General features: G+C 58.8%; 1 protein-coding gene, 1 long non-coding RNA gene and 2 other non-coding genes across 8 annotated transcripts; 1 reads left to right on the plus strand and 3 right to left on the minus strand.

The window, feature by feature from the left end:
* Positions 1-2,979: 2,979 nt before the first annotated feature.
* On the minus strand, positions 2,980-11,360 carry TBRG4 (transforming growth factor beta regulator 4). 5 transcript variants are annotated; one of them, XM_030307620.1, is made up of 12 exons: positions 11,301-11,360; positions 10,621-10,699; positions 9,568-10,038; positions 7,189-7,506; positions 6,527-6,698; positions 6,092-6,249; positions 5,497-5,607; positions 4,679-4,823; positions 4,138-4,383; positions 3,913-4,024; positions 3,692-3,806; positions 2,980-3,242 (listed from the first exon to the last, which is right to left on the minus strand). In XM_030307620.1, exons 3-12 carry the CDS (start codon positions 9,979-9,981, stop codon positions 3,141-3,143), a joined length of 1,893 nt encoding a protein of 630 aa, XP_030163480.1. In that variant the 5' UTR covers positions 9,982-10,038; positions 10,621-10,699; positions 11,301-11,360; the 3' UTR covers positions 2,980-3,140. The 5 variants fall into 5 exon arrangements, 4 of the variants coding, with proteins under 4 accessions (XP_030163480.1, XP_030163477.1, XP_030163479.1 ...); XM_030307617.1 differs by having other exon boundaries at positions 11,270-11,345; XM_030307619.1 differs by lacking the exon at positions 11,301-11,360 and adding an exon at positions 11,170-11,262.
* LOC115509511 lies at positions 6,348-6,481 on the minus strand. The gene has a single exon (XR_003967399.1). It is a non-coding gene; the product is annotated as a small nucleolar RNA SNORA5 (small nucleolar RNA).
* On the minus strand, positions 6,859-6,994 carry LOC115509512. The gene has a single exon (XR_003967400.1). It is a non-coding gene; the product is annotated as a small nucleolar RNA SNORA5 (small nucleolar RNA).
* LOC115508674 lies at positions 7,709-27,556 on the plus strand. The gene is made up of 3 exons (XR_003967075.1): positions 7,709-7,791; positions 11,514-11,519; positions 27,545-27,556. It is a non-coding gene; the product is annotated as an uncharacterized LOC115508674 (long non-coding RNA).
* Positions 27,557-27,656: the final 100 nt, after the last annotated feature.

Below are 27,656 nucleotides of genomic sequence, written 5' to 3' on the forward strand. Positions count from 1 at the left end.
GTAGTTTTTAACTTTTTGAGGACCCTCCATACTGTTGTCCAGAGTGGCTGCACCAGTCTGTATCCCTACTGGTGGTGCGGGAGGGCCCCCTCCCTCCACGTCCTTGACAACTCGTTTCCTGTGTTGATTTTAGCCACTGATAGGTGTGAGGTGATCTCATCCTGGTTTCGGTTTATTATCTCCCTGAGTAGTGATGTGGAGCATCTTTTCATGTGTCTGCTAGGCACCTGAAGCTCTTCTTTGGAAAAGCGTTCATGTGTTGTGCCCGTTTTCCACATCTTTTCTTCAAGTTTATTTTGTTAGGGGTGCCTGGGTGGCTCAGCTGGTTGAGCATTTGATGTTGACTCAGGTCGTGATCTCACCATTTGAGGTTGAGCCCGATGAGCACGGAGCCTGCTTTGGATGCTCTGTCCACTCCGCCTCCCCCTGCCCCTCCTCCACTGTGCTCTCTCCCTCAAAAATAAACAAACCTTAAAAAATAAAGTTTGGGGTGCCTGGGTGGCTCAGTCAGTTAAGCGTCTGACTTCGGCTCAGGTCATGATCTTGCAGTTTGTGGGTTTGGGCCCCACATCAGGCTCCGTGCTGACAGTTCAGAGCCTGCTTGGGACTCTGTGTCTCCCTCTCTGCCCCTTCCTGCTCACCTCTGTCTCTCAAAAATAAACATTACAAAATTAAGTTTATTTATTTTGAGAGAGAAAAGTGCACAGTGGGGGAGGGACAGAGAATTCCAAGCAGGCTCCTTGCTGTTAGTGCAGAGCCCGATGTGGGGCTGGAACACCTGAACCATGAGATCATGACCTGAGCCAAAATGAACTGGACGCTTAACTACCTTGCCACCCAGGTGCCCTGTTCTGCCCATTTTTAAGTGGATTATTTCACTTTTGGTGTTAAGCTGAATAAGTTCTTTGTATTCTTTGGATACTAATCTCTCCTCCCGTTCAGGAGGCTGACTTTTAGTTTTGTTGGTGGTTTCCTTCACTGTGCAGAAGCTATTCTGATGTAATCCAGGACTCACGCTTTCTAGTTTCAAAATGTCCTGCAAAGCAACAATCAAGAGACAGCTACCGAGCGCCCAGAGTTAACCCCAGACACCTGTGGCTAGCAGAGTTTCAACAAAGGTGCCAAGAACAGAAGACAGAATGATCTTCTCGGTGACGGCACTGGGGCAGCTTAAGAGTCATGTGCAGAGTGGAGCTGACTGCACACCAAATACAAACATTCACTCGAAGTGAAGAAATCTGTAAGGGCAAAATTAAGTAATCAAATTCTCGGAAGTAAACAGGTGTATTTCCATGACCTTGATTCACCAAAGGACTCTGGGACAGGATGCCAAGGGCACAGGCAAATCAAGAAGATATGGTGGATGTTGCCAGAACAGGAAGCTTGCTGCCTGAGGGCCACCACTGAGAAAGTGAAGACGGAACCCATGAAACGGGAGAAAACATTCACAAACCATTTCCTGATGGGAACTGAGTTCTGAGTGTACAGAGAACTCTGACAACTCCGTAAGGTGACCGAATCAAGTCCTGGACACAGAACCGGGCCGGGAATTTCTCCAGAGCCCACGCAGATGATCAACTATGCAAGTGCACTGGCCGTCAGGGAAATGCAAGGCCCAGAGGCAGCAGCTGGTGCCCACTGGCCGCTGGAGTGGGCGCTCCCTGGCACCGGCCAAGGGAAGACGTACCACCTTCTGGAATGCACAGGATGGCATAGTGACTCTGGAAGGGCTGGGCAGCTCAAACTCCCATATAAATGCACATGGCAGGCATCTATCCCGGAGAGCGAGGCTCCCTCCACCCCGACTGTGGGGTGACCGGTCACCTGCAGGAACACGGAAGCAGGGCATGGACCCCCTGATGAGTCTCCCAAGAGAGCCCAGGCAGATCCAGCCTGAGGGCTGTGCAGACTCCTCTACAGAAAGCTCTGGAAACAAGAGTGGAGATGAAGGTCAGGCTGGTGGCCGCCAGCAGGGGGAGGTGTGGGTGTGAAGGGTGGCAGGAGGGGCCCCTGCATGGAGGCAGTAGCCCTACACGTGGATTCCTATTCCCGGTGTCCTGGTGACACATACCAGTTGTAGATGTCATCACCAAGAGTAATAGAGGACACAGGGACCGCTGTGATGTCTCAAGACTGCAAAGGGACCTGAGCATCTCCAGTGAAAGCCTGTGGTCCTGAGTGGACAGGACCAGCTCCACGCCCCCTCATCTATGCCCGTTCTTCACTGCATGATGTCATCCCTGCTCCCACATCTTGCCTACGCTCGGGGACACCGGCTTCAGAGTCCTCTCAGCTGCTCCTCCCTCTGGCCTGTGCAAATGACAAGCGCCAGAGGCCCCCCTCCACCCATACCCCAACGCCTGTGGGAGCTGCACGGTTTTGGGAGACTGGACTAGCTCTTCCAGAGGGACCACTTTGGAGATGGCCCTTCTCCCTGCCCCGCTCTGAGCTGCTGGGGGCAAATGGCAGCATGTGGCAGTCATCCTGCTTTTGCAGCAGAGGCTTGGGGAAGGGACAGACTACTGGGCGGGGCAGGGATGAGGCTCGGGCCACTCAGGGACAGGGCACATCCCCCTGGTCTGGAGGTGATGGTAGCTGCATCCTGTCAGCTGACTGCACCTGTCCCTTGTTCCAGAGCCAGTGACACTGGTCAGCTTGGGTCCTTGGGGGTCCTCCACTCATCTGAGACCACAGCACAGGCAGGCAGGGACGCCCAGGACGCCTGTGGTCAGTGCCCACACCAAGATCAGAACCCCAAGCCGTGTCCTCAAAACCCTACAGGCCTGACCCAGGAAGTCCTCGCAGCCCAAACGCTGGAATCCCAGGACCCTGGGTGTGGACCGCACGGTGTGAACAGCAGGCGGCTCCGTGTGAACATGTGGGACAAGGGGACCTGGGGAGGCAGAGAAGCCGGGACAGACTGGCCGCCATGAGAGCAGGGTGGGTGGTGGCAATGGTGACAAAGTCCGGGACACCTCCTGGTGTGGACACTGGAATTCACTGTTTATTGCCCACAAGAGAGCAGGAGCTGCCAGCCAGCTCCCCCACAGTGCAGTCCAGGCTGTGAGCCGGGTCCCCCAGGACGCAGTCCAGGTCACTTGGCCAGGGCCCTCAGGGTGCAGTCCAGGCTATGGGCTGGGTCACTTGGCCAGCTCCTCCGCCACTGCTTTTCGCATCTTGTCCTTGAGGTAGGCGCCTTTCTGCCACTCAGACTTGAGCTCCAGCCACTCGTAATAGGGGACCTGCAGGGGGCAGGGGCATCTGTGCTCTGCCCGCTGCTCCACACCTGGCCTCCCCACCCTCCAAGCCCATGAAGCTGCCGAGTGTGGCTGTGGAAGAAGCTGCCGGGGCCTGAGCCCCCGGGGCCAGGGATCTGAGAATCTGTGGCACCTGATGACAACTTTTTCATTTTTGAAGTGAAAAACAAAAACCCATTGAGATACCAAAACTACCACAAGAAGTAAATGTGACAAAACCCTCACACGGTGTCTGGTGCTCCTGGGTTCCCCGGCCCATATAGGATTGTCTGCTCTGGAAGGGGTCAGCAGCCCCGGGCCAGGCACTTGCGGGGCGCAGACCTGCTCTAAGAGCCCTGAGCAGACGCTTCAGGGCCGCGGCCACAGGGAATCTACGAGGTTCCGGGCCTCCCTTCGTCCCGCACAAAGGGGTCCACTGGACTGGCGGTACTCACGTCCACCACCAGGAAGCCAGCGGCCTGCACGTGACGCCGGGCCAGGGCGAAGCGCCCCAGCAGGTCTCTGCTCCGGCTGCTGAAGTTGGGGAACTCCCAGCGCAGGAACGCCAGCCTGGTGGGGGAGGGGCAGAGCGCTAGGCATCCTCCCGGGGGAGGGGGAAGGAGGAGGGGGGCACCAGAGAAGAGCCAGAGTCCAGGGCCTGCCACAGGCCACCTACCTCTTGGCCCCAGGGGGCAGCGGCTGGGTCCCCGAGGGAGGAGTGAGATGCGGGGCTACAAAGTCTCTCAGGGGCAGGAACTGGCCGTCTGTGTCCAGCAGCACCTCGGCGTCTAGGGAGGGGCACGGGTGGACATGGAAGGGACCGTCCCTGGGGCACAGAGACCTTGTCCTGGACAGAACAAGCCCCATGCCCACCACCAGGGTAGTGCAGAGAGGGCCTCACCCAGAACCCAGCCGTACTGCGTGGCCACCGCGAAGCTGCCCCTGCTGGGGCTCCCCAGCAGCCCCCGCAGGGTGTCCCGCAGTTCTTTCTGCAGGGGTGTGGCCTTCCCATCACAGGCCAAGAGCCAGGGCGCCCAGTCTGAGGCCGGCAGAAGGGGGCCCGTGTATTCAGGGTGCTCCAGCTGGGCGGTGGCGCTGATGTGCAGCAGCTTCTGGAAGGTGCTCTGGTCCTTTGGGGACTCGCTGCCTGAGGCAGAACGAGAAGGGAGGGTGAGCCGAGGCCGACGCTGGGCCAGAGAAAGAGGGGGGCCAGGCAGGGGACAGTGACACCCTCGATCCCAACTGACTCTGAACTTGGCATCATCAGGGGCAGAGACAAGATCATAAGGGCCACGCACATGGACAAGCAGAAGGATGGAGGAACAGATGCCAGCCAGGTGAGCTCTGGGCACCATCTCGCTACTCTGGAGCCCCCTCCCTGCCAGGCCTGAGGCCCCCAGACCCCTGGGGTCAGGGAGGGGAGGGGAAGCCCTAACACTCACCCAGGAACCGGGCATGCAGTTCAGGGCAGAGCACCGCTCGCAGCGCCTCCCCCTGCACCTGCTGCAGCACGCACAGTGCCCACACCACATCCACCTGCAGGGCCGGGTGCAGGCTCCGCAGCTTGGGCCCCAGCTTCTCATGAACCTAGACAGGGGCGGGGCGGGGGCTCTGCTCAGCAGCCGCATACCTCCTGGGCCGGAGGCAGTCGTAACGCTGGAATGGCTTGGCTGCGCTGAGGCTAGAACAACTACTGGGAGCAATCCTGGCTGACGTTCTTGGCCAGGCTTGGAGCCCCCCCTTCCCCCAGTAGAAAGTACCAGAAACCTTCTTCCTCACCCGGGACTAACGGACAGCACAACATGCAGCAAGACTTTCCTGCTGCCCCTCCCAGCAGCAAGGGCCTGTGGCACAAAATCACAGGCCCCTGGGGACAGGGATGGATTTCTGGCCCTGGGAGAACTTGGAGAGTACAAGGAGGGCAGTGTCCCCGTGGAGGCCCAGGTGCACACGCGAGATGTGTCATGCCTGAGTGGGCCTGCTCTGCATGGTGGTGTGCCAAGGGTTCAGAGCACCAGCAGGACAGTAAGGGAAAACCAGTGGCCCCCTAGCCCTGACTGCGGCGAGTGAGCCGGCCAACACCTCCCGACCTGTACACACGGCCGCACAGCAGGCATGTAGAGGACCTCACATCTTTTGTCCCCAGACCATCCCTGTGACACGGGGCTCCAGCTCCCCTCTCACCCCTGAAGCCCCCGGGTCAGGGCTCCCCTCTCTTGCCTCCACACCCAGGGTGGGTGAACAGGTGCACAGACCATACCAGGCCGAAGAACTTGTCCTCTCGCTCGGGACGGAAGTTCAGGTGTGCGAAGGCCAGAAGCACGTTGCACAGGTGCGGCACGGTGACGGTGTGGGCTCGGTCTACGACGTGCTGGGCCGGCCACACGGGGTGGAGGACAGAATGAGAGGGGCCCTCCCACAGGGCCCACGAGCCCCCAGCCGCCCGGGGGCCACCTGGACAGGGTGGCGGGCCAGACCTCCCCCTGCTCATTGCCCCCACCCAGAGACCGGTGGTAGTGTCACAAACGCCCCGGGTGGTCTGCGCAGCCTCAAGCCGCTGCAGGTAAAGTTAAGTGTCTCTCCTCGCTGTTTCAGGGGATGAAGTTTAGAGTCCTGAGCAAATTCCGAGCCTCACGGTCCACACTACGTCCTGCTATAGCCACCCGAAGACGGATGGAAACTCCTCCAGAGCCCAGTGACACGACGGAGGACACCGTCCTCACTCGCCATTCTCCACTGCCCACAGAGGCCGCGCCTCTACGAGTGAGCCGGGTAGGAAGCCCCTGTTCGTAACCGGGGAGTGTCCGGGGCGGCCATGCCTCCCCGGTGGAACGAGCAGGGTCTGCCCGGCTCACCTGGGCCAAGGCCTCGAACAGGGGAGGGCTGAGCCACTTGAGGAGGGCGAAGGACTTGGCGCCACGGGCCACCTCGCCGGACGTCAGGCTGGGCACGTGGGGCAGCAGGTCGGCAGCCAGGCGCTGGAGCACCTGGGTCTGGTGGAAGCCAAGTTTGCCTTTGGGACAGAGCGACCCCAGGGTTCACCTTGTGAGGGTGGGCAGGCTGCTCTGCCCTCCCTCCGCCCCCAGTGCCTGGCCTGGAGCTCCAGGGGCTTGGTGTCCGTGACCGAATTTATCCCTGAGGCCCAGCACAGAGGATCAGGGCCCATGAGCCACGTTGTTCCTGTGGCAGCCTCTTGGGCCGGTGCCTGCCACGGGTGGGCGGGCACCGAATTTGACACGGCTGCGGCCAGCCCGCCTCCCTTCCCACCGCTCCCCATGGGGAAGGCTCACCGTAGGCATAGGCCAGATCCAGGAGCATGCCTTTTGTCAGCGGGAATGGCTTCTGGACCAGGTGGTAAGAGACGGCGCGCAACAAGGGCACTGAACGCCGGTTCTGAGCCGCCAGTGTCACCAGCACCTTCCGCAGCTCGTCGGGGCCGAAGCGCTCCACCAACTCCAGGCACTGTCAACCACAGCCCTCAGGGTCAGCTCGGCGGCCCAGGCCGGGGATCCCATGCAGCACCGCCCCTGCGGGACAGCGACTGGACCTGAGCTCAGTAATCCAGTACCCTGCCATGCGGGCCTACTCGGTTCTCAGCCGGGGCACCCGTGGGCCCGAAGTGGCCTGTCTGCAGCCAAACTTATCCCCGGGTCCCAGGGCAGGGGACCCGGAGCCCATGAGCTGCGAGTTTCCTGTGGCAGCCATCTGGGCCAGCTCTCGCTACAACAGGAGCGGGGGCCGAATTTGACTTGACTGCCGGGGGCGTGTGGCACATCACCAGAAGCGTTAAGCGGAGCCCCCTTGTAAGTGTGGCTTAGGCTCTGCCCTACCCCCGAGGCCCTCCAGGGAGAGGAGGAGAGCCGGCAGCCCGCTAGCTAGGTCCACCGCCAGCTAGGTCCACTGTGTGGCCACGGGGTGCACCTGCAGCTGCCCGGGGCTCCTGCCGCAGTACCTTGTCTTCCAGGCGGTTCATCAGCGGCTCAGAGAGGTGCCCCGTCTTCGCCATCAGGGCCACCGCAGTGCGGCCATCATCGATCTCCGTCCAGCGCCGCTCTAAGTGCAGCAGCAGCTCAGCCAGCAGCTCCGGGGACTCCCGCATGTGCGTGGCGCTCGACTCGGCCAGGAAGGCCAGCTGCCTGTACTTGAGCCTACGCAGGCGCCAGCGGACCTCCTGCTCCACCGAGCGCAGCTCTCTGCAGGCCGCGGGCAGTGCCAACGCATACAGGCTGCGGAGCAGTTTCACAAGGGTCCCGTGCCACACAGCACTTATCTGGCGGGGGTTGAGGGGGGGAAGGGGACACACACGGGGCAGTCACAGCCGGGACCCCACCTGCCCTGGGCTGGTCTGCAGCCCACCACCAAGTCTACCTCCCGCGCCACCTGGTCAGCTGTGCACGGTCACCCGTGAGCAAGGACCCCTGTGTGAGTCAGAAGATTTCCCTTGAGGGGAGACCACAGACACCCGCTGTGGCTCCGTGTGCCCAAACCCAAGCAAAACTGTGGAGTCCAGAAGCCAGGGGGAAGCGTGTGGGACAGACTCCGAACTAAGAGTTTTGTCAACCCGCTCGTTCTGTTGCTTGTAGCGACGGTAACAGTTTTTAGGTGTTACAGACCCACCGGCCCTTCTTCAGAAGCAGCGGCCACATCGCATCTGACAAACCCCGAACCCTGAACCTCTTTTCTCCCACAAAGCAGTCCTAAGATTTCCGGGAACGTAGTTTCTTAGGAATGCAACCACCGAGGACAGCAAAGGTGACATCCCTACAGAGCATGCCCAGGCATCAGCACCCCGCCAACCCCCACCTTCCAGGGCTGCTGCTGACACCAGCCAGCACGCGGGGATGCCCCTGGCGCGTGAAGCTACGTGAAAAAGCGCTTGATATGCGGGCAGAGAGAGGCCAGGTGTCACAGAGTCCTGCCTACCCCACACTCCCTGGCACCAGCGAGGAGTGGGGCGGGGGGGAGTGGCTGGCCAGCCACCTGCTGCCACCGGCACCGTGTCAGACACCGGCACGCCGTGAGGCTTCACGCCAGGCTCCACGACGTCCCCAAAGCCCCAGTGCACACGGCAGACCTTCCCTCTTCCTGGGGGCCTGCCTGTTTCTGAACAAGGGGGCCCCCTGTTCTCAGTGTGTCACAGTCCGGTGCAGGACCCCGCGGTCCAGGTGCGGCTCCACCTGCAGCACGCAGCCTCTGCCCGTTAGGGGGTGCAGGGGGGCTGAGTGCAAACAGGGAAGGTGGCATGGAGGGGCTGGGCAGCTGGAGACATGCATGCTCCATGACAGCAGGGACACTTTCAAATAAGAGAGCCTGGCCACCATCCGCATTACCCATACTCTGGTCCCCGCTTGCTTTCGGCTTACGACTCTGTTACAAGGTTCACTCTTGTCTCCCAGAACTTGCTTTGGTTCCGTGTGTGTGTGAAATGTGCACTGACAATTACAGGCTTACAGCCTCGGAACAAGAAGGGACTCAGTGAACTGTCACCAGCTATGGCATCACCAGGAAGCAAACTGGTGCCCTGACCCCAGCACACACTTCTAACTGAAGCAAGACGTTCCAGGATGCCATGCTCCCCTTACCACACACGCATTCTGGCATTTTCTCCATTACCCTATCTCATTAAAACCAGCCGGCCGCATCCACTACTCTCACAGCCTCTGGTTTGGAAAACACTGTCAGTGCAACCGCCACCCCGATCTGTGCCTCTCCTCCCCATCCTCTCGGACAACTGGACACAGAGTCCCCTGCTCAGTGTCGGAAGCACGGCTTCTTCCCGGTAGCATGGACCAAGGCAGGGAGTGAGGGCCGACGCAGCCAGTGCCACGGGCCCCTGGCACCGGAGCGAACAGCCTAGCTGAAGGGAGTCCTTCCTCAGCCAGCCCAGAGAGGGCCTGAGGTCTGACCACCCCGCCCGGCTGCCTGGAATTCCCCGTCAGCCACCCCACATCCCCTGCAGCCATAGGAGTGCGCCCATAGTTGGCCAGACACTGCGGCAGGGTCATGCAAGTCAGCACCGCCTGGCAAGGGGACAAGCACCCAAGGAACCGGGTGGAACCAGTGCGGCTTCCTGTGCTTCTGCGTCCCGTGTGCTGCTGAAAGGACAGTGGAAGGATGGCAATGTTCACCTAACGGGACCGCTCTGTGATCAATGGGGAACAGCAAGCAAAAGTAGCCTAGACTCTATACAACAAAAACTTCTCACAGGACGGAGAAAACTAAGCAAGGCAGCACAGTTCCCGTCTATACCTGCAAAGTGACTGGCTGCTATGGACTCTGGTGCCATTGTTTTCTGCATGGGGAACCCTGAGAGAACATTTTAGAAACCCACCTGGCTGTCAACGAGATGGAGAAGCTGCTGAAAGCGGGCATCCTGCACGAGCAAGGCTCTGTCTTCCGGCTTGTCAGACAGCAGGCGAGAAAGCTGGATAAGCATGAGGGCCGCATGGTTCTCTTGCAGGCAGCGACTGTCACTGAGCAGCTCCAGGAGCTCCTCTGGCTGGGTGGCCTTCTCAATGAGCCGCTCCACCTCCTGGTGCTCTGGACAGGGGGCAGACAGTTGTTCCTTCTCCACAAGCCCCGACAAGGGGCCTGGGAAGTGGGAACTGGGGCAGATGGCTGAGAAAGTCAGAGTCCTATGCGCCACGCTGGCAAGCCTCAGTCGGCCTACCGGAGCCACCACAGGGGCCAGAAGGGTGGCCTCTCTCAGGAGGCACGCGCATCGCTTCACCAGGCGGGCTGCCATGATGGCCTGGGTGGCAGGGAGGGCAGCTTCCTAGTGAACAGGTCCAGGTCCAAAGCCCTGAAGAGGAAAAGGAGAGAAAGGGGTGATGCAGGCGCAGCTTCTGAGTCAGAGATCCGAGAACACGGCAGGTGACACAACGTTGTGGCCACTCTCTACACTGGCCGGAACCTCTGCTTTCTGCCTGCCCCATACCTGGGGCACAGAGGCTTTTTGTTTCGCTGTAGGATGGAACCAAATGCCAACCCCAGCAGCATTACAGCTAGGGCTGGAGAGCACAATTGCCTACGGGGTGGTTCAACCATTCAGATCCCCAGGTTCAGCCCCGGGTTCCTAGGTGGGAGTCTCCGCAGGATCGGACAGTGTCCTTTCATTTACTTTAAAAGTAACCCAGGATCAAGAATGATGGACTTCCAGAAGCACAAGACAATATTTCACATCAGACTGCTCCTGGAAAGCCCCGGACGTATGACCCACATTCCGTAGCCTCACAACGTGGCTCAGAATGACCTCCTGGGTTTACATCCCTCATCCCGACAGGCCCTGCACCTTCAATAGACCCAGCCAGGGCGACTGCCCCCACCCCCAGCACAGCACCCACAAAATCACCCATCACCTCTCCACACCCAGGCAAGACGTTACCTTCTCCAGGGGTGTGTCACATATCCCGATACTGTTCAGTCCTGCCTGCCTCTGCGATCAAGTGATGGGGTCCGCGCGCCTGCCAAAGCAGAGAGCGTAGCGTGTTCGACCTTTGGTTTCCCGGAACCCGGTAGTGGCCAGCGCATTATAGCCGCTGTAAAACGCTTAGTCTAATTACACAGTATAAGAGGCTCAGGAAGAACACCGGCCCCAAGGTAACAGCCCGCACCCGCTGAGCCCGGTCAGAGGGAAGCCGGAAACAGTCCGACCGGTCGATCCCACGACCTGGGGAGCGAGCTGCAGTCCAGGAGCGCAACTGGGCTACACCGGCCCCGAAGCTCCGCCGGCAGATGCAGACCCCGCACCCGCACCAAGGCGCGGGGGCCTGCGCGCTGAGACGCGAGGGTCAGCGCGCCGCTCGCGGGTCACCATGCGGGACCGCGGTGCAGGTGCGCGTGCGCACACGGGCGGGAGCCGCTCCTTCCCCCACCTCGCGCCGCGCCCCGGCCCCCCCCCCCCGCCTCCACCCCGCCAGCCCAGCCCCCTGACCCCCCGCGTCCCGGAGCGCCTGTCCGGTCTCCTCCAGCCGGCCACGCCCTCCGGCCCTCGGCATTCACGCCCCGCAGCCTCTTCCCCGCCGCCGGGAGACCTGAGCTGCCGCCGCGAGGGCCGCCGCTGACCTCCATGCGCGCCCGCACTGTCCTCGGACCACGCCGCGCGGCGCGCTCGTCACGTCACTCGGGGCGCCGCCGGAAGCGAGCCTCGCCTTGCTCCGCCCGGCCGGAAGTCACGCCGCTACCCTTTCCAGTTGGATGCCATCTTTGCTGAGGGCACCTTTCCGGACGGGTGCCGTCTTTGCTGAGGGCGCGCAGTAGGCGACGGGGAGCGGAGAGGAGAGCGTTGGGCAATGGGAGGGGGTGAGGGGAGGGGAACAAGGATCCCCGTTAGCGGCGGCAGGAGGCTCGGCGCCCTCCGGCCTGCACCCCAGCGTGTGGGGTGGCTCTGGGGTGGACGGCGTCCAGGGCGGCCTGAGGTCCTGCAGGCAGTTTGCCCACATCTTGCCGGATTTTTTTTTTTTTAATATGGAATTTTATGTGCAATCTTCTGATTTTTGAGAGTGTTGACGTTTAATTTTGAAAAAAAATTAAAGTGCGGGTAAGCCAAGCACACGAGGCACCTGCAGTCCGTGTGCGGGCTTGATCTCCCTTCCTGCCACGCTTTTTCACTTTCTCTGAATTAGTAATTGCTTTGTTTTCTGTTGTTGGATTAAGATTCCACGTGTTTATTGATTTGGGAAACAAAGGCAAGTGAAAAATCAAATTCCCTTACTGCCTGTGGACAAGTCCTTGAAACAGGCAGAGTGACCTCTCTCCTTCCCTCCTTCCTTCCCTCCCTTCCTTCCCTCCTTCCCTCCCTCCTTCTCTCCCTCCCTTCCTTCCTTCTTCTTTTTAATTTGTTTTGTTTTTAATTTCTAAAAGCTTGTGTCTTGTCATGATTTCTGATATTTCTCAATGATGCAAGTCTCCATCCTGAGCGCCTGATGGGCCCTCAACCTAAAAGCACTTGTCTTTGGGCCGGAGTTTGTTGTTGTTTATTCGTATTCCCTTTCTTCCATTTCCTCTAATCTGGCTTTCCAAAATGCCCACGTTTGAATACTGGCTCTTGTACACCAATTTCTGGTTTTCCCATCCTGTCTTTGTTATTCTTTCATTATTTCTTTGCTCGACCTTCTGAGCTATTTCCTCCTTAGCTTCCGGCTCTTCTCCTGAAGGTTCCTGTCAACACGTGTTTCTTTACCAAGAGCTCCTTTTTTGGCTTCTGAATGTTTCTTTTTACAGTTTTTTTTTTTCCACTATTGCGATCTTTTGTCTTACCCCTGTAAGGATTTCGATGATAGGGGTTTCCCCCCTGAGTTTTTCTTCTCCCTGTTTACTTGCTGTTATTTTTTTCCTCTTGCTGTTATTGTTCGTACTGTTTTGGTTTCTGTTCTCAGATGTAAGGGTGGCGGAGAAGGAGCTCTCATCTGTGCTGGTTGGAACTGCAACATGGTGCCGTCACTTTTAAAGTTTACTAGTTTTTGTTTTGTTTGTTTTTTACAAAACTAAGCATACTCTTACTGTCCAATGGGCTGAATGTTTCTGTCCTCCAGGTTCATACGTGGAACCTAATGACAGTGCTAGGAGGTGGGGTGTTTGGGAGGTCACTGGGTCATGAGAGTGGAGGCTTCAGAAGAAACCCCAGAGAGCCCCTGGCTGTTCCACCACGTGAGAACCCAGCGAGAAGTCTATACTACAGGACAGACAGCCCCCCTCCACCGTGCCGGCACCCTGACCTCAGAGTTCCAGCCTCCAGAAGTGTGAGAAACAGGTTTCTGTTGTTTGTAAGTCACAAAGTTTATGGTATTTTGTGACTGCAGTCTGAAAGGATACCGTGCAGTCCGGCAACCTTGATCCGTGGTTCACCTGGGGGAGGTGAAAACATATCCACACAGAAGCCTGCACACGGTGTTTACAGCAGCTTCAGTCATAATTCCCAGGACCTGGAAGCAACCAAGGTGTCCTTCAGGAGGCGGATGGATAAATGAGCTGTGGTGCGTCCAGATTATGGGATATTATTTAGTGGCGAAAAGAAAGGCGCCATCAAGCCATGAAAGGACATGGAGGAACCTTAAATGCATGTTACTAAGTGATAGAAGCCAATTTGAAAAGGTTGTGCACTGGGTGATTCCAAGAACATGACATTCTGGAAAAGGCAAAGCTGTGGAGACAGTAGAGAGGCCAGCGGTTGCCAAGGGTTAGGAAGGATGGGAAGGATGAATGGGCAAGGATGAATGGGCTGAGCACAGAGGGTTTTTGGGGCAATGAAACTATTCACGTGATACTGTGATGGATGGGCTATTACAGCTTTGTCCAAACCCATAGAATGTATACTCCAAGAGTGAACCGTAATGTGAATTGTGGGGTTTGGTGGTCGTGATGAGTCATGATGGGTTCATGGATCACAGCAAATGTACTTCTGGTGGGGGATGTTGAGACTAGGTGTGTGGAGGGGACAAGAGGTAGATTTCACTGTATTTTGCACTCAGTTTTGCTGTGAACCTAAAATTGCTCTAAAAAAATGAATATTAAGAAAAAGCAATGAGGGGTGCCTGGGTGGCTTAGTCAGTTGAGCGTCTGAGTTCAGCTCAGGTCATGATCTCACAGTTTGTGGGTTCAAGCCCCATCTCGGGCTCTGCTGACAGCTCAGAGCCTGGAGCCTGCTTTGGATTCTGGGTCTCCCTCTCTCTCTCTCTGCCCCTCCCCTGCTCGCACTGTCTCTTAAAAATGAATAAGCGTTAAAAAAAAAAATTAAAAGAAAAAAGAAAAAGCGATGAACACCTGTGCTGGCAAGGACATGGGTGAGTCTCAAAACGATGATGTTGAGGAAAGAACCCTTACGATGTGACAGTAGAAGACAATTGCCCAGGTAAGAACCGCTCAAAGAATCTGAGTAGACGTTTCTCCAAAGAAGATACATGGAAGTCCGGGGAGCACGTGGACACTGCTCAGCATCCCTATCCATCAGGAAGATGCAAATCAGAACCATGATGAGGGGCCCCTTCACACCCACTTTGGATGGCTGCAATTAGAACAACGGGAAAGCCCAAAAAATACCAAGCGATGGCGAGGATGTAGAGAGATCAGAACGCTGAGGCAGTGTTGGGGGGCATGTGAAATGGCATGGCTGCTTTGGAAGACAGCTTAGCAGTTTCTTGTCAGAGAATTACTGTGTGTCACTTAGGTGTATACCGCAGATAACTGAAAACACGTCGGTGCAAAAACTTGTACGCAAATGTTCACAGAAGCGTTTTTCATAAAAGTCAAAAAACAGGCACAATCCAAATGCTAACCGATAGATGCGTGAACAAACACGATGTGGTATATCCACCGTGGGATATCAGTCAGCCCAAGTTAACCTAGAAGAACCTTGAAAACATTACACTTGATGAAGGAATCCAGACGGCCTACTCCCTGTGTGATTCCATTTGTGTGCAGTGTCCCCGAGAGGCAAGTCCACAGAGCTGGAGGTCGATTAGTGGTTTCCAGGGGGCTGTGGACGTTGGGTAAGATGGGGAGTGATGAATGGGTCTGGGATTTGTTTGGGGTGCTGGAAATATTCTGGGATTGGGTGGTTGCACGATTAACTGTGAAGGTATGGGGAGCCGCTGGGTTCTACACGTTAAGGGGTAAATATCCGTCATGTGAGTTGTATCTCAGTAAAGCTGGTACCTTAAAAAAAAAGTGGCGGGCCATTAAGAGGACTTGCTGGCAGTGAACCTCGCCGTCAGGCTGTTTTTAGGGAACCTACAGTTGCCATCTTGTTAGTTCTTTCCTCTTGGGCCAGAGCTGCTGACGTTTGGGGAACCTGATGGGGGGAGGATGGCTGGGTGGGGGAACAGACAGTCTCAGGCTTGAACGCACGTACCTTTCCTCTGTCGGGGTTCCTGTCGCTGTTGCTAGTGGGGGTTGTGAGGGGGGCACCTCCCCTGCAACGGCTGGGGGCTGGAGATCCCCGCCGAGAGCCCCTGTGCCACATGGCAGCCTCTCCCATGTGTGAGCAAACAGGAGGTCCCTAGAGGTGGTCTCAGCTCCGCCTCTGACCTCACTCTCGGGGGAGCAGTGTCGGGCCTGGGGGCTAATTTAGAGCGGCCACGGTCAGGTTTTGGCAGGGTAGCCCCACGCTCTGAGACTCTTTTTTTTTTTTTTTTTAAATTTTTTTTTTCAACGTTTATTTATTTTTGGGGGGGGGGGACAGAGAGAGACAGAGCATGAACGGGGGAGGGGCAGAGAGAGAGGGAGACACAGAATCGGAAACAGGCTTCAGGCTCTGAGCCATCAGCCCAGAGCCTGACGCGGGGCTCAAACTCACGGACCGCGAGATCGTGACCTGGCTGAAGTCGGACGCTTAACCGACTGCGCCACCCAGGCGCCCCATCTGAGACTCTTGGTCAGGCCAGGTGCCTTGGCCACACTCTGCAGAGAGGAGCTCCTGGCTTAGGTGGGGGGTGGGGAAATGTAGAGGCTCCGGTTTGCGGGCCGGTGGAGAGGATCTTACTTTGCGGGATGTGTTCAAACATGTTCCTGAGCTTCGAGCATGGCATTGCCTGGGCCACCAGAGGCAGTAGGCTGGGTGGATCGGATGTGGAGATGTGGGGATGTGGGGAAGAAGTGGCAGTTTTGTTCATTCTTGTCTCCCTCCCGATTCTGCTCCGTTAGAGCCCCTCCGTGTTTCTCCTCCTTACCTCCTACCACCCACTGTTTCCGGTGCCCCCTCCCAGCCTGGCGGGCCCAGCACCAGGCTCACAGGAGCACTGGTTGAGATGGGTTTGTCTCCCCTTGAGGGAGAGGAGGGATTGCTGGGAAGACCTCAGTCCTTCCGTCCAACACACTTGCTGACGGACGGATGGTGGTCAGGGGCATTAGGGTTGGCTGGCGTCAGGAGACACGACTGCTTAGAGGTGCCATACGCGATGCGGCCTTCCTGGGCCTCCCTGGGGACATGGGGCCATCCTGCACCTGCTTGCCCTCTGCAGGGCTGGGTTTTGGCACACTCTGGGTGGAGCGCGTCCAGCCCAGCCCTGGGGGGAAACCCTGGGCACTGAGCCCCTCCTGGCAGACACATCACTTGTGTTACTGCGGAATTCATCGCCTCCTGGGCGACTGTTCCCGAGAGATGTCTGGAAGTTCCTGCCTGCCCTCCTCCAGAGTTCACCTCCCCCCCCCCCCCCCCCGTTCCTCTTCTCTCCTCCTGCTGTAAGAAGTCTTAGCTTTGCAGAATCACAGAGCCTGGGGACAGTCTTGGGGACTCTCCATCAAAGGGCTTTCCTCTCTCAGGGGAAGATCCTCCCTCAGGGCCTGCATGGACCCCTGAAGAAGAGGAATCAGAGCTGGTCAGCCTGGCCCCAGCTCTGCCCAGCACATGAACCTGTCCCTCACACGCTCTTCATGTATGGAAAACTGAGGCCAGGGAGGGCGGGGAGGGGACTGCCCAAGGGCACCTGGAGAGTGAGCACCCAGGGTTCCTACAGACATCTGAACTCCCAGTGCCTCTCCATCCTGCCTGGAGGCTCCCTCCCAACTGGGGAAGGATGATGAGCCCTCTGCCCTCCCAAACCCCAAATCCTGCCAGCAGCCAGGTCCCCAAAACCCACAGACTGATACGTCCCCCCTTCTCCTTTGTCTTTCCCTTCTCCTGCATCACCCCTCCTCCTCCTCCATCCCTCCTCCTGCATCATCCCTCCTCCTCCTCCATCATCTCTTCTCCATCATCCTTCATCATCCCTCTTACCCCTCCATTATCCCTCCTCCATCATCCCTTCTCCTCCTCCATCATCACTCCTCCTCCATTTTTCCTTGTCCATTCCTCTACCTTGTCCACTTCGGGGGGATGGAGCTTAGTGGCCTGGGCAGGAGATCAGCCTAGTAGGGCCCGGGAGCTCTGGGCTTGGCTGCCGTAAGCACTTGGTGGGAGATGGTGGAGGGGGGAGACAATTCCCCACGCCCCCGGGTCCTCTCTGAGATGGACCTCCAGTCCCTGAAAGCGATTGTCTTTAAAATATCTTTATTAACAGAAAGTCCTGGGTCTGGTGAGGCCAACAGATCAGGAGAGGACTGCCGTTGACTCTAATGTACGAGTCACAGTTTTCAGGGACAAGGGCAGCCTATGCCTCTCAGGGTCACACAGGGAAGCACTGTGTTGGTCAGGAGGTGGGGGTGGGGTCACTGTGGTACGGACCTCTGCTGTGGTTTCTGTGGGGAGCACCAGACAAGGGAGGGCAGGCGGGCTTAGGACTGGCTAGTGTGAATAATTAGCATGCTCTGCTGTGGGAGGGCTGCCCCCAGCTGCCTGCTGGGGATAGTGGCCTGGATGGTAAGACCCCAGAGAGAAGGGGGTTGGGGCATGGGCTCTGCATCCTTTGATTTGCATTTGAAAAGTGTTCCCCTTACCCCATGGGAGGAGAGGAGTCCTGGGGCAGTTGTGGGGGAGGTGGGGGTGGGGTGGGTAAGTTGACTCAAACATGACATCAGTGCCTAGTATGCCTGCGGGGCAGATGTTAGGGCACCAGGCTTACAGAAGCTGGATGTAGGGCTAACGCAGGGATGGAGGGGATGGGCGTTCTCTGCAGGGGAGGAGTCCTCCAGCATGGGGGTGGTTCACTCTGAGCTTGAGGAAGGGTGAGCTGGGTGGTTCCAGCTGCCCAGGCTGGGCTCAGGCCGCCCCCCCCGCCCCCCCTTCTGGAACCGTGAATGGAAGCTGCGGTCATCTGATGGCATCTTCGTGAAGACCGTTGGTGCATATCTCTGGCACGGCCACCCCTTTGGGTTGCACGGGGACGCACAGCCATGGTGGGTCCTAGGATGCCGGGTTTGATCCCTTGGTTCAATTAGGGGCCAGCTCTCTGCTGTGGGAGGAGCTCCTCCTTGTGAATAGCGGGGCTGCTTTGAGACTGTGATGTTTCTGCAGGGGTTTCTGGTCATCTGGGTCGTCTGGTGATGCTTGGCTGGAGGAACGATTACTTTGGAGTTGGGAATGGTGGGTTTCTAGTCCTTCTCTCCCCCCTGATGTGTTGACTGGCATTTTCCGCTAAGAAGAGCCTCCTCTCCTCTGTATGCTGGTGGCGCTGGGGGGAGGGGCAAGGTTGTCTGGGGGTGGCTGCAGGTTGGCTCCCACTTTCTGACACATGGTGTCCCCACGGCCTTGTTCGTTGTTCCCTCAACGGCGTCTCCAAGGAATCCTGCTTCCTTTTGCTGGAGAATGGTCCAGGAACAAAATTCAGCCACTGGTGAAAGCCCTTTTTATTTGGGACGATCCATCCTGTCTCCCTGGCTCCTGACATGTTGTCTGGCATGTGACAGGTGGCTTCAGCGTGCGCGACCTGGGGCCAGGCTGGGGGAAAGTGCTCCCCTGGGCTGGCTGTGCATGGGGGCACGGTGAGGAACTCTGGTCTCTCTCTGTCCCCTTCCTGGAGCAGCGCTTCAACACCTTGTGGTTTCCTGGCTGATGCAAGTGTCGTGTGTTGTTTGCAAGGACTCCTTTCTCACGCCTGAGTTTAAACAGATGCGGTGACTCTGGGGTAGGGGTCCCTCATGGCACAGGACAGGCTGGTGGCCTGGAGCCAACCATGTGGTTACGTGGGGACTGAGCTGGTCAACAACGGCTTCATCAAAATGCCTACTAATGGAGCTTTGAGAAAACCTCAGGGAGCTTCCTGGTTGGTGATATGTGGACGTGCTGGGAGATGGCACGCCCCAGCCCAGTGGGGACAAAGGCTCCTGCATCTCTGCTCCTACCTTCCACGTGTGGCCTTTATTTGGCTTTGCTGGTCTGTGTCCTTTATCACAGGGTGTGATCCGAAGTGTTGTGCCTTCAGAGTCCTGTGGGTCATTATCACAACTTATGGGAGCTGTGGGGTTCGTGGGACCCCAAGACTGGTAGCTTGGGGTTCGTGGGACCCCCAGGACTGGTAGTTTGGGATTCGTGGGACCCCCCCCCAGGACTGGTAGCTTGGGGTTTGTGGGATCCCCGGACTGGTAGCTTGGGGTTCGTCGGACCCCAGGGCTGGTAGCTAAGTGAGTTAGGGTGCAGGGCAGGTGTCTGTGGTGCTGGCAGCCTAGTGGGAACTTGGGGGGGCCTAGCATCAGAACCGCAGTGGTCTCTGGGGTGCCCGCTGGGTGTTGGGTGGGGTGCACGTGCTTCACTGCAGGTCCTAAACAGGGCTTCCTGGGAGCAGTGTCTGTGCTCCCCATAAGCACACACTGCCAAGTGGGTGGGGGCCACACACAAGCCGTGGAGAGAGGCCGTGGCAACCTCCAAGCCCCAGCCCTCCCTGCAGACTCCACTCTCCTCCTGTCCCCACGCCAGCAATGCCTCTCAAAGGGGCCAGACCCCAGAGGGCCAGAGCCCTGAGTGCCGGTGGACAGCCCGGTGCTCCCAGAGGCCTGTGTGCTTTGTCTGCCGCCCCCGCCCAGAGGTGCCCGGGACATGTGACAGACAGACAACAGAGAGACATGAAGCTGAGTGGGTTTTTATTAGCAGCAGGTAGGAAACATCGTGGGCTTTCTGGATCCGAGAGAGAAGGCTTTCGCCAGGCAGGCTCAGGTGGGTCACCCTCGGGCAGCCAGGGACTCCTGGGGAAGCCCGTCACTGAAGGGGGTCCTCTGCAGGGGACACGGAGGCCTCAGAGGTGCAGGGTGGGGGCAGGGGAGGGAGGGACGCTGTGTGCAGGTGGGCCAGCGAGCTCTCCACACCCACCCCTCCCCGGCCCTCACCAGAGCCCACTGGTAGGAAGGTGAGGTCACAGGTAGCCAGGAAGCAATTTCCCAGCTCCCGAGCCAGGTCTCCTTGCAAGATTAAGTGGCCAAGGCACAGACCCCGCTCGGGTGGCCGGCCCAAGTCCTGCCAGCCAGGTCTCTGAGCCGCCTTTGTCTGCCCGGCAGCCCCAGGGGCCAGCGGCTGTGTCCTTGGGGCGGGTCTGGGGCGCTCACCTGTCGCAGGGTCCAGACACCGCATGGCGCACATGCTGAAACAACACTTCCTGCTCCCTGCACACTGGCTGTCCACAGAGCACTCGGTGCTCTCTGAGCAGGGCTCGGGGGCCAGCGGGACGGGTACCCGGGGGCAGCGGCCAGCCTTTTGCAAAGGTGCTGCGGAGACACGGGCCAGCCCTTCGGGTCCCAGTGGTCCACCCTGCTGCTGGGTCCCGGTGGGGGCCCCCACACCACTGTGCGGCACCCTGGACGGCAGCCGAGCCCTCAGGGAGGGGACCCTGAGCGGAGCCCCGTGGCTGGGCCAGCAGGTGGGTGGGGTCACTGCCTGGTGGAGTTTAGGGGGCTGTGGGGCAGGCCACTGAGAGAGGGTGTGGACGGTTCCTCCCTCCACCAGACAGGGTCTGGCGTGGGGCACAGGGGTGACTGTTACCCATGACGGGGAACACGCAGGAGCGGCTGCAGGGGCTCCTGGGGCAGCATCTGATGCCTTGGGGGCAGTCGTCATCGGTGCTGCAGGAGACGACGCAGGAGTCCTCCTCCGAGGAGCTGAGCTCCGGGCACATGGCCTGCCCTGCGCACAGGACAGGCAGGTGGGTGGGCGCCGCTCCCAGGATAGGAACCTAGCACCCTGACACACCGTTTCTTGTAAGGAAGAGAATCTGCCGGAGCGTGACATGCCTGCCCCAGGCCCACGACAGCAGGTGGGGTTAAGACCCAGGGGGCCAAGGACAGGCCCCCCCCCACGCTCAGCTAGCTGTCTCACAGTGGCCTGGGCCCTGCCGCATGGGGGTCTCTGGGCAGGGCCCTGCCCTGCTCTTCTGCCTCCTCTGCTCTGCTCCTCCGGTCCCAGTGCCGTCCTGGTGCGTGTCAGGGAAGCGCCTCGGAGACAGGGAGGTCAGAGGGCCCTCCTGGGTGCCCCCTGTGGCGGTAGCTGAGGCCTACCTGGCACAGTGAAGGCCGGGGCCGCGGCCAGGGCCACGGCAGCCTCCAGGGCGAGCAGGACCAGGGCCAGGCTGGCAAGACAGCGCATGGTGGCCAGTGGCAGGCCGTGGTGGATGGTGGCCAGTGGCCCTGGCCCCGCTTTAAAGGAGGCAGTGGGAGGAGCCGTGGGGGAGGAGAGGCTGGTGCCCGCCCAGCCGCCATGGGGCTTCCGACTTGGAGGGGCGCCAGGCTGGACAGCCACTGCGTCAGGGTCACGTTTTAAAACATAGAAAAGTTCCTGATAAGGTGGGTGATCCCACTCCCTTGTGAAAGCACTGCTAGTTCATAGCCAGGATCAAGCAAAGGACTGACCAGGGAGGGGGGCAGAAGGGCGTGATGGGTGGTCTTCGCGGTTCACAAAACCATGTTGCGTTTGGGGGGGGTCACTTGGACAGTACATCTTGAACATTCTCATCGCAAGAAAAGAGTGTTTGTCAGGAGGTGACGGAGGTAATGAGACATTGTGGGGATCACTTCCCAAGGTTTGCAAACATCAGTCACCCGAAACCAATATTCTCTTGTGGATGATGATACCAACTAAGAAGAAGGCAAAACAGAACAAAGAAGTGCAGGGCAGAGGACGGACGGCACACATCTTCCCCATCCCGGACGGCCCTGCAGGGCCCCGGAAGACGTGCCTGTCCTGTACTCAGAGCGGGGCGGGGGGGCAGCTGTGGCGGGGCAGCCTTGGGGGACATTCTGTCTCTCTTGTGGTGCCTTTCATCCCTTCTGGAACTTTCTAGGAGCAGTGTGCTGTTTCTGCGCAGGGCGGTCACCGGGAAGGGCTTTTCCCAGAAGGTGTCAGGGTGAGACTCCTCCTCCATTCTTCTTCCCTGAGGACCTGGGCAGGAAGGGGGCCCCAAGGTGACTGTGGGCTAGGGCTGCCTGGTCTAGGCCGCACTCCTCGACCTGGCCACCTGGCCGGGGGCCTCCACCTTGGACGGCACTTCCCTGGGGCCCTTAGCCTGTGCTGCTTGCATTTCCAGATGCTTTGGTCCAGAGACTTCCACTCGGGCCCCCAGCTGTGTCCACCCGGCCCCGGGAGCACCCTCTCGGCAGAGTCCTGGGGCCTCAGCCTAGGCCCAGCCCAGGTGGATCACCCCTGGGATCCTGGCCAGCGACAGTGAGTTGCAGCCTCTCTGCTTTTCCAGGCTGGCAGTTCATGGGATGTTTCTGCACCAGAGCCCAGGAAGGAGGCAGCAGACAGGCCTGAGTCAGAAGACCGAGCCCAGGAGGAGAGGGTGGGGAGGCCACTGTCACTCACTGGAGGGCCCTCTGCTGGCCCTTCTGCCTGTTCTCTGCGCCTTTGCCTGGATGCTGGGTCTGAGGCCAGGCTGAATGCACCTGCCCCCCGCTCCCCAGGACATGGCCTGCTGCCTGTGGGACCTGTGGGCACAAGTCCCTTTCTCCAGGACCGCTCACAGCTTCTGAGCTGTGCTGTCCTGCATTGGACCTCTCCCTCCTCTCCCCTCCCTTCCCCTTCCCTTCCTCCTCCCCTGCTTCCTCCCCTCCCCCCTCCCCACCCCTTCCCTCCCGTTCCCCACCCCATCTGCCCTTCCCCATCCCTTTGCCTTCCCTCCCCATGCCCTCCCCCTCCTGTCCCTCCCTTCCCCATCCTCTCCCCCACTCCCCTCCTCTCCCCTCCCCCTTCCCTCCCTTCTCCTCTCTCCTTTTCCCTCCCCTCTCCTTCCCTCCTCTAGTCCTCCCCTCACCCCCAGCTCCTCCCCTATTCCCCCTCCCTTTCCCTCTCCCCCCCAGCCCCACCCTCTTCTCTCCCCCTCCTCACTTCTCCCCCAGCCAGGCCCCCCCAACAACTGCTGCTTCCCCACTGGGGTCCTCTGGCCAGCCCTGCTGACTTGGCCTCACCCCTCCCAGCACAGGCAAAGGAGCCTCCCCTCTGGAAGCAGCTTAAAGGCTCTCAGGCATCTGGAACTTCCTTGACACACTGTGACTGGTCCTGGCTACTCCTTGGGTGTCTGTTCCTCCAGAATGAACCCCCTGTGTCAGGGCTCATGTCCATCCCCCTGATCAGTGTGTCCCCAGTCTGGGCTCCCATGGGGAGGGGACTACATCAGCCCTCCCTCCCAGACGGTTGCCCACGCAGTGGCCAGTGACCTCACACCTTAGGTGACCCTCTCCCCTGGGGGGTGGAGTCCAAGCAGAGGTGTGGCACGAGGGTCCCTGCTGAGAGGGACATTTGAGCCCCTGTGCTCATGTGGGTCCCCAGCTCTGCCAGGTGCGGGCCTGTAGCAGCTCATGCTTCCTCCCTGCGGTGGGTGGTGGCGCCTCCCGGCCCACCTGCTGCCCAGAGCACCCGGAGGGGGTATGCAAGGGGGTCGGGCTCTGCCCTCATCCCGGAGGACCTTTCCCTGCTCTCTGGGCTCTCCTGGGTCCTCGGGACTGCACGAGGCCACTGGTACCAAAGGTGCCACGAAATCTGGAGAGTTTCTGTGATGCGATTCAGGTTGTGGAGGAGACAACCTCCAATATTTCCCATCAGATAAACAACACATGCATTGCAGGAAGCTCGGACAATCCAGAAAAACACAGAGAAGGAAACAAAACTCACAAGATCCACATCCTGGAGGTCTCTCGTTACCGGTCTGGTTCCACGTCATCCAGGTGTTCCCTGTGCAGACATCTCTGTCATCTATCATCTATCTATCAATCATCTATCTATGTGTCTATCTATGTATCTATCTCCTGTCCCCCCCCATATACATAGATACTCCCCCCCACCCCAATCTCGGTCACTGGGGTCATGCCGCAGGTGCGCGTACAGGCACATTATACTCGGAGCATTCCCTGTACCCTCAAGACTTCTGGAAAGCAGGAAGCACTGTGTGGCCAGTGGCTGTGGAGTGTGACACTTCACCTGCGGGCTGCCATCATTTAAACCATTTCCTTGCCTTGGAAGGGAGGCTTTTAAGCACTGTGGCTGGGCCACACTTCTGCCTGAGCTCTGGGTCTCCTGTGGGGGGCATGGAGGTCAGGAACTGTGGCCAGGAGGGGTGCACAGCCCACAGGGATGGGGGGGCAGGGGCCAGAGGTGTTGGCAGGAGAAGCATGGGGGCAGGTTCACCTCTGCGGTCACAGCCCCGAGGGCAGGTGGAGAAGCCAGGGGTTCCAGGAAGGATGTCGCCTTGAGCTCTGCGGCCCCAGGACAGGGATGTGGGGTTCTTCTTGGCCTGGGGATGTTTGCTGGCCCTGCGGGCCGAGCCTCAGCCCGTCTTTTTCCGAGACAGACATGCCTTCCTGCTTCCCAGCAGCTCCTGAAAGCCAAGACAGGTGGGGAAACGGGCCCATCTGTGATCACCTGGGGCATCATGGACTTAGTGGGCAAAGCACAGAGGCCCCCACTGGTCCTATGGGGTTGGCGGGCTGGGGTTTCCTCCAGTTCTCCAGGTCCAGGTTGGGTCAGGGCGGCCACACCATTCTCTCCACTTGCCTCTCTCAGTGGGGACCGTCCCGGCCCCTGAATGGGGGTCCTGTTCCCATCACTGGTGTCACAATCCCAGGGTCAGGGTCACATCCCTGTCACCAGATGTTATGACCCCGGGGTGAGGGTCCTGTCCTCAGGGCTGCATCGGGGCTCTCACGGCACGAGGACCTTCCCATACCCGTCTCACTGAGCCTCGCCCTTGTGCACAGCGGCTGCACCTCCTGCCTGTCACTCCTCTCTGGAAAGTTCTCTCCTACGCAGAGTCTCTCAAGGCTGTGTCAGCACCTCTGGTGCTGGTGGGGACTGTGGGCCTATGGATCTGGGGGGCCTAAGGAGAAGTGGGGTGTCCATGTGACATAAGTATGTGTGTATCTGTACTTGTGCATATGGACGTGTATCTGGCCATGGACACGTGCACACGTGTCCCTCTACATGTGCGTGGACGTGCACACTTACACATGCACTGCTCACACCTGTACGTGTGCACCTGCAGTTATTGTGGCCCCGTGTGACAAGGGTGTATGTGTGTATCCATACGTGTGCATATGGACGTGTATGTGGACTTTGACATGTGCACACGCACACTCACATCTGCACTGCTCACACCTGTACGTGTGCACCTGTGGATATGTGTGGCCCCTTTGCCTCGAGGCTTCCCATGTTCCGTGCACTTTCCAGAATGATCAGTGAGTTACTTCTGTCTGCAGTAGCCCCCAGGAAGGGTCTGGACGCTGCCTCTGGGCTCAGGACTGCCAGAGGACTGCAGTCTCTGGGGGTCCCTGGGGTGCACAGCTGGCACTGGGCTCTCCTTCCTGCAGGAGGTGCTGAATGGGTTTGACACAGCATACAGGCGGGTCTGGGATCTACACCACGGTGCTCTGAGCTATGTGGCCCCACCCGGGGTTGAGGGACTGCCACGGGAAAGTGACTTCGGGTGTGTCAGCTCAGGGCTGCCTTGGGGTCCCCTGACCCCCGCCCCCCACCCCCCCACCCCCACCCACAGACCACTGCTGGGACAGCCGGGCTCGGGCATCCAGCTGTTCACCTGCAACCCCAGGCCTGCAGGGTGTCTGCAAACGGAGACTTATTTTTTAAAAGTTTATTTATCCTTGAAAGAGAGAGAGCGGGGGGGGGGGGGGGGCGGAGAGACAGCGTGAGCAGGGGAGGGGCAGAGAGGGAGACACAGAATCCGAAGCAGGATCCAGGCTCTGGGCTGTCAGCACAGAGCCTGACACTCTGGGGCTTGAACTCACGAACTGCGAGATCATGACCTGAGCTGAAGTTGGATGTTTATCCGACTGACATACACAGGATGTTTAGTGTTAAAAGTATGTGCTGGTCTCTGTATCAGCCATTTCCAAGTGCGGGACCACCCTTGGGAATTAACCACACAGGTCACGGCTGTTCTCTGTGACCCTCCTTGGGACATCTGGGTCGGGACTTCTACAATTCCAGAAACTCTCACGCAAAGCCAGGTTTAGGGACCCCCTAGAATGAGGGAATTCTAAACACAAATTCCCAGTGCACTGTCTCTAGTGCCTACGAGAAGTGTGACCTAGGGGCATGCGGGAAGGGCAGACAGCTTCTCAGCAACACAAACGACTCCACGGTCATCTGAGCTCCACGGGCCTCAGGACTGTGTGGTGAGCAGGTTGCATCTGGGCGGTGCCTTTCCCTGTGTCCCTCTGAGGGGCAGGCAGAGAGCTGGAGTGGACAGAGGTTGGGCTGGGCCCTCTCTCTGTGCAGGTATGGGCTCCGGAGAAGGGATGGTTGGGGCCCCTTCCTGATTGGAGCGAAGAGAAAAGCTGGCCCATGAGGCGGGAGGCGGACGGTGGACGGTGGGCTCGGGGCACGGGGCCGCCTGGGGAGCCTGCCTCAGGGACCTGGCTACCTCCCCTGCAGCCCGCGTTAAAGAGGACAACACCAGTACGTCTCTCTCGACACGTGACAGAATGGCTGCTCGGACAATCAGCAAGGATGTGGACAAACTCAGCACCAGCTGAGTCCAACAGGACCCCTTTGGCAGTGACAGAACTGTCCATCCGCCAACGGCAAAGCACACCTGCTGTCCAAGTGCCTGCGGACAAAGGAGGGCCGTGTCGTGGCCCTGTCTTCTGGGAGCACAGGGGATTTAAAGTGGAAATTGGTAACAGGAAAGTTACCAAGTCCTGGTAAGTAAGCAACACCTTCCAAATAGCCCGGGGCAGAAGGAAGGGCCGCAGGAGGCAGAAGAACCATGGAGGATGTGGCATGTTGCAGCCTGGAGGTGCGGTGACGGCTGTGAGAAGCAGGGTGGGTCCCAGGTCAGTGGTCTCGCCCCCCCTCCCCCCCCTCCCCCAGAGGGGTTGGGAGCAGAGCAACGCTAGCTCAAGCCAGCCAAAGGAAAGAAATGGAAAATATAGAAAAATATATGGAGCAAACCCCCCACAAACTCTGGTTCTTGGAAAGATCAATCATATCGGCAAACGTTGGCAAGAGGGACAGAGAAAAAGAAGGACAGGTGAGCACGTGTGTTCGGAAACCAGGGATGGGGCGCTGGAGGGGCGGTGAGGCGGCTCTCCGTTGCTCATCGTGGACCACTGTGCGGACTGCGAGGCACCCGGAGGAGACAGCTTGTAAACCGCGGCTCCCGCAAAAGCAGTTTCCAGCCCAGGGGGCTTCGCTCCAAACATTTAAGGGAGGATCAAGGCTGGGGCGTCTGGGCCGCTCAGCCACTTCCACACCCGACCCACGATTTTGGCTCAGGTCATGGTCTCATGGTTCTTGTGATCGAGCCCCAGTTCGGGCTCTCTCCCTCCCTCTGCCCCTCTCCCCCTCGCTCACAGACGCTCTCTCCCTCTCTCTAAAATGACATAAAACAATAAAGTAGAATTAAGACCAGTATCCTACAGTCAGTTCTAGAAAATGGAACAGGACGGCCCAACTCCTTCCTGTGGCCAGCAGCACACTGTCTCCATCCAGATCTGACAGAGAGGGGAGAGCACACACACACCCCTGCACACACACCCTTACACACATCCCTACACACACACCCCCCGACACAAACATAGACACAGATACACACAGATACACCCCCCCCAGACACA

Source organism: Lynx canadensis, chromosome A2 (assembly GCF_007474595.2).
Source record: "Lynx canadensis isolate LIC74 chromosome A2, mLynCan4.pri.v2, whole genome shotgun sequence".
NCBI classification, from domain to species: Eukaryota; Metazoa; Chordata; class Mammalia; order Carnivora; family Felidae; genus Lynx; species Lynx canadensis.

Bases quoted from the DNA above. Each gene is read 5' to 3' on its own strand.
- TBRG4 (XM_030307620.1), bottom strand. From the start codon at position 9,981: ATGGCAGCCCGCCTGGTGAAGCGATGCGCGTGCCTCCTGAGAGAGGCC. The intron at 4,384-4,678 runs GTGAGTGTTAGG...GTTCTGCCTCAG, and splicing joins ACTGCATGCCCGGTTCCTGG to GCAGCGAGTCCCCAAAGGAC. The intron at 3,243-3,691 runs GTGAGTACCGCC...TGCCCCCTGCAG, and splicing joins CTGGCTTCCTGGTGGTGGAC to GTCCCCTATTACGAGTGGCT.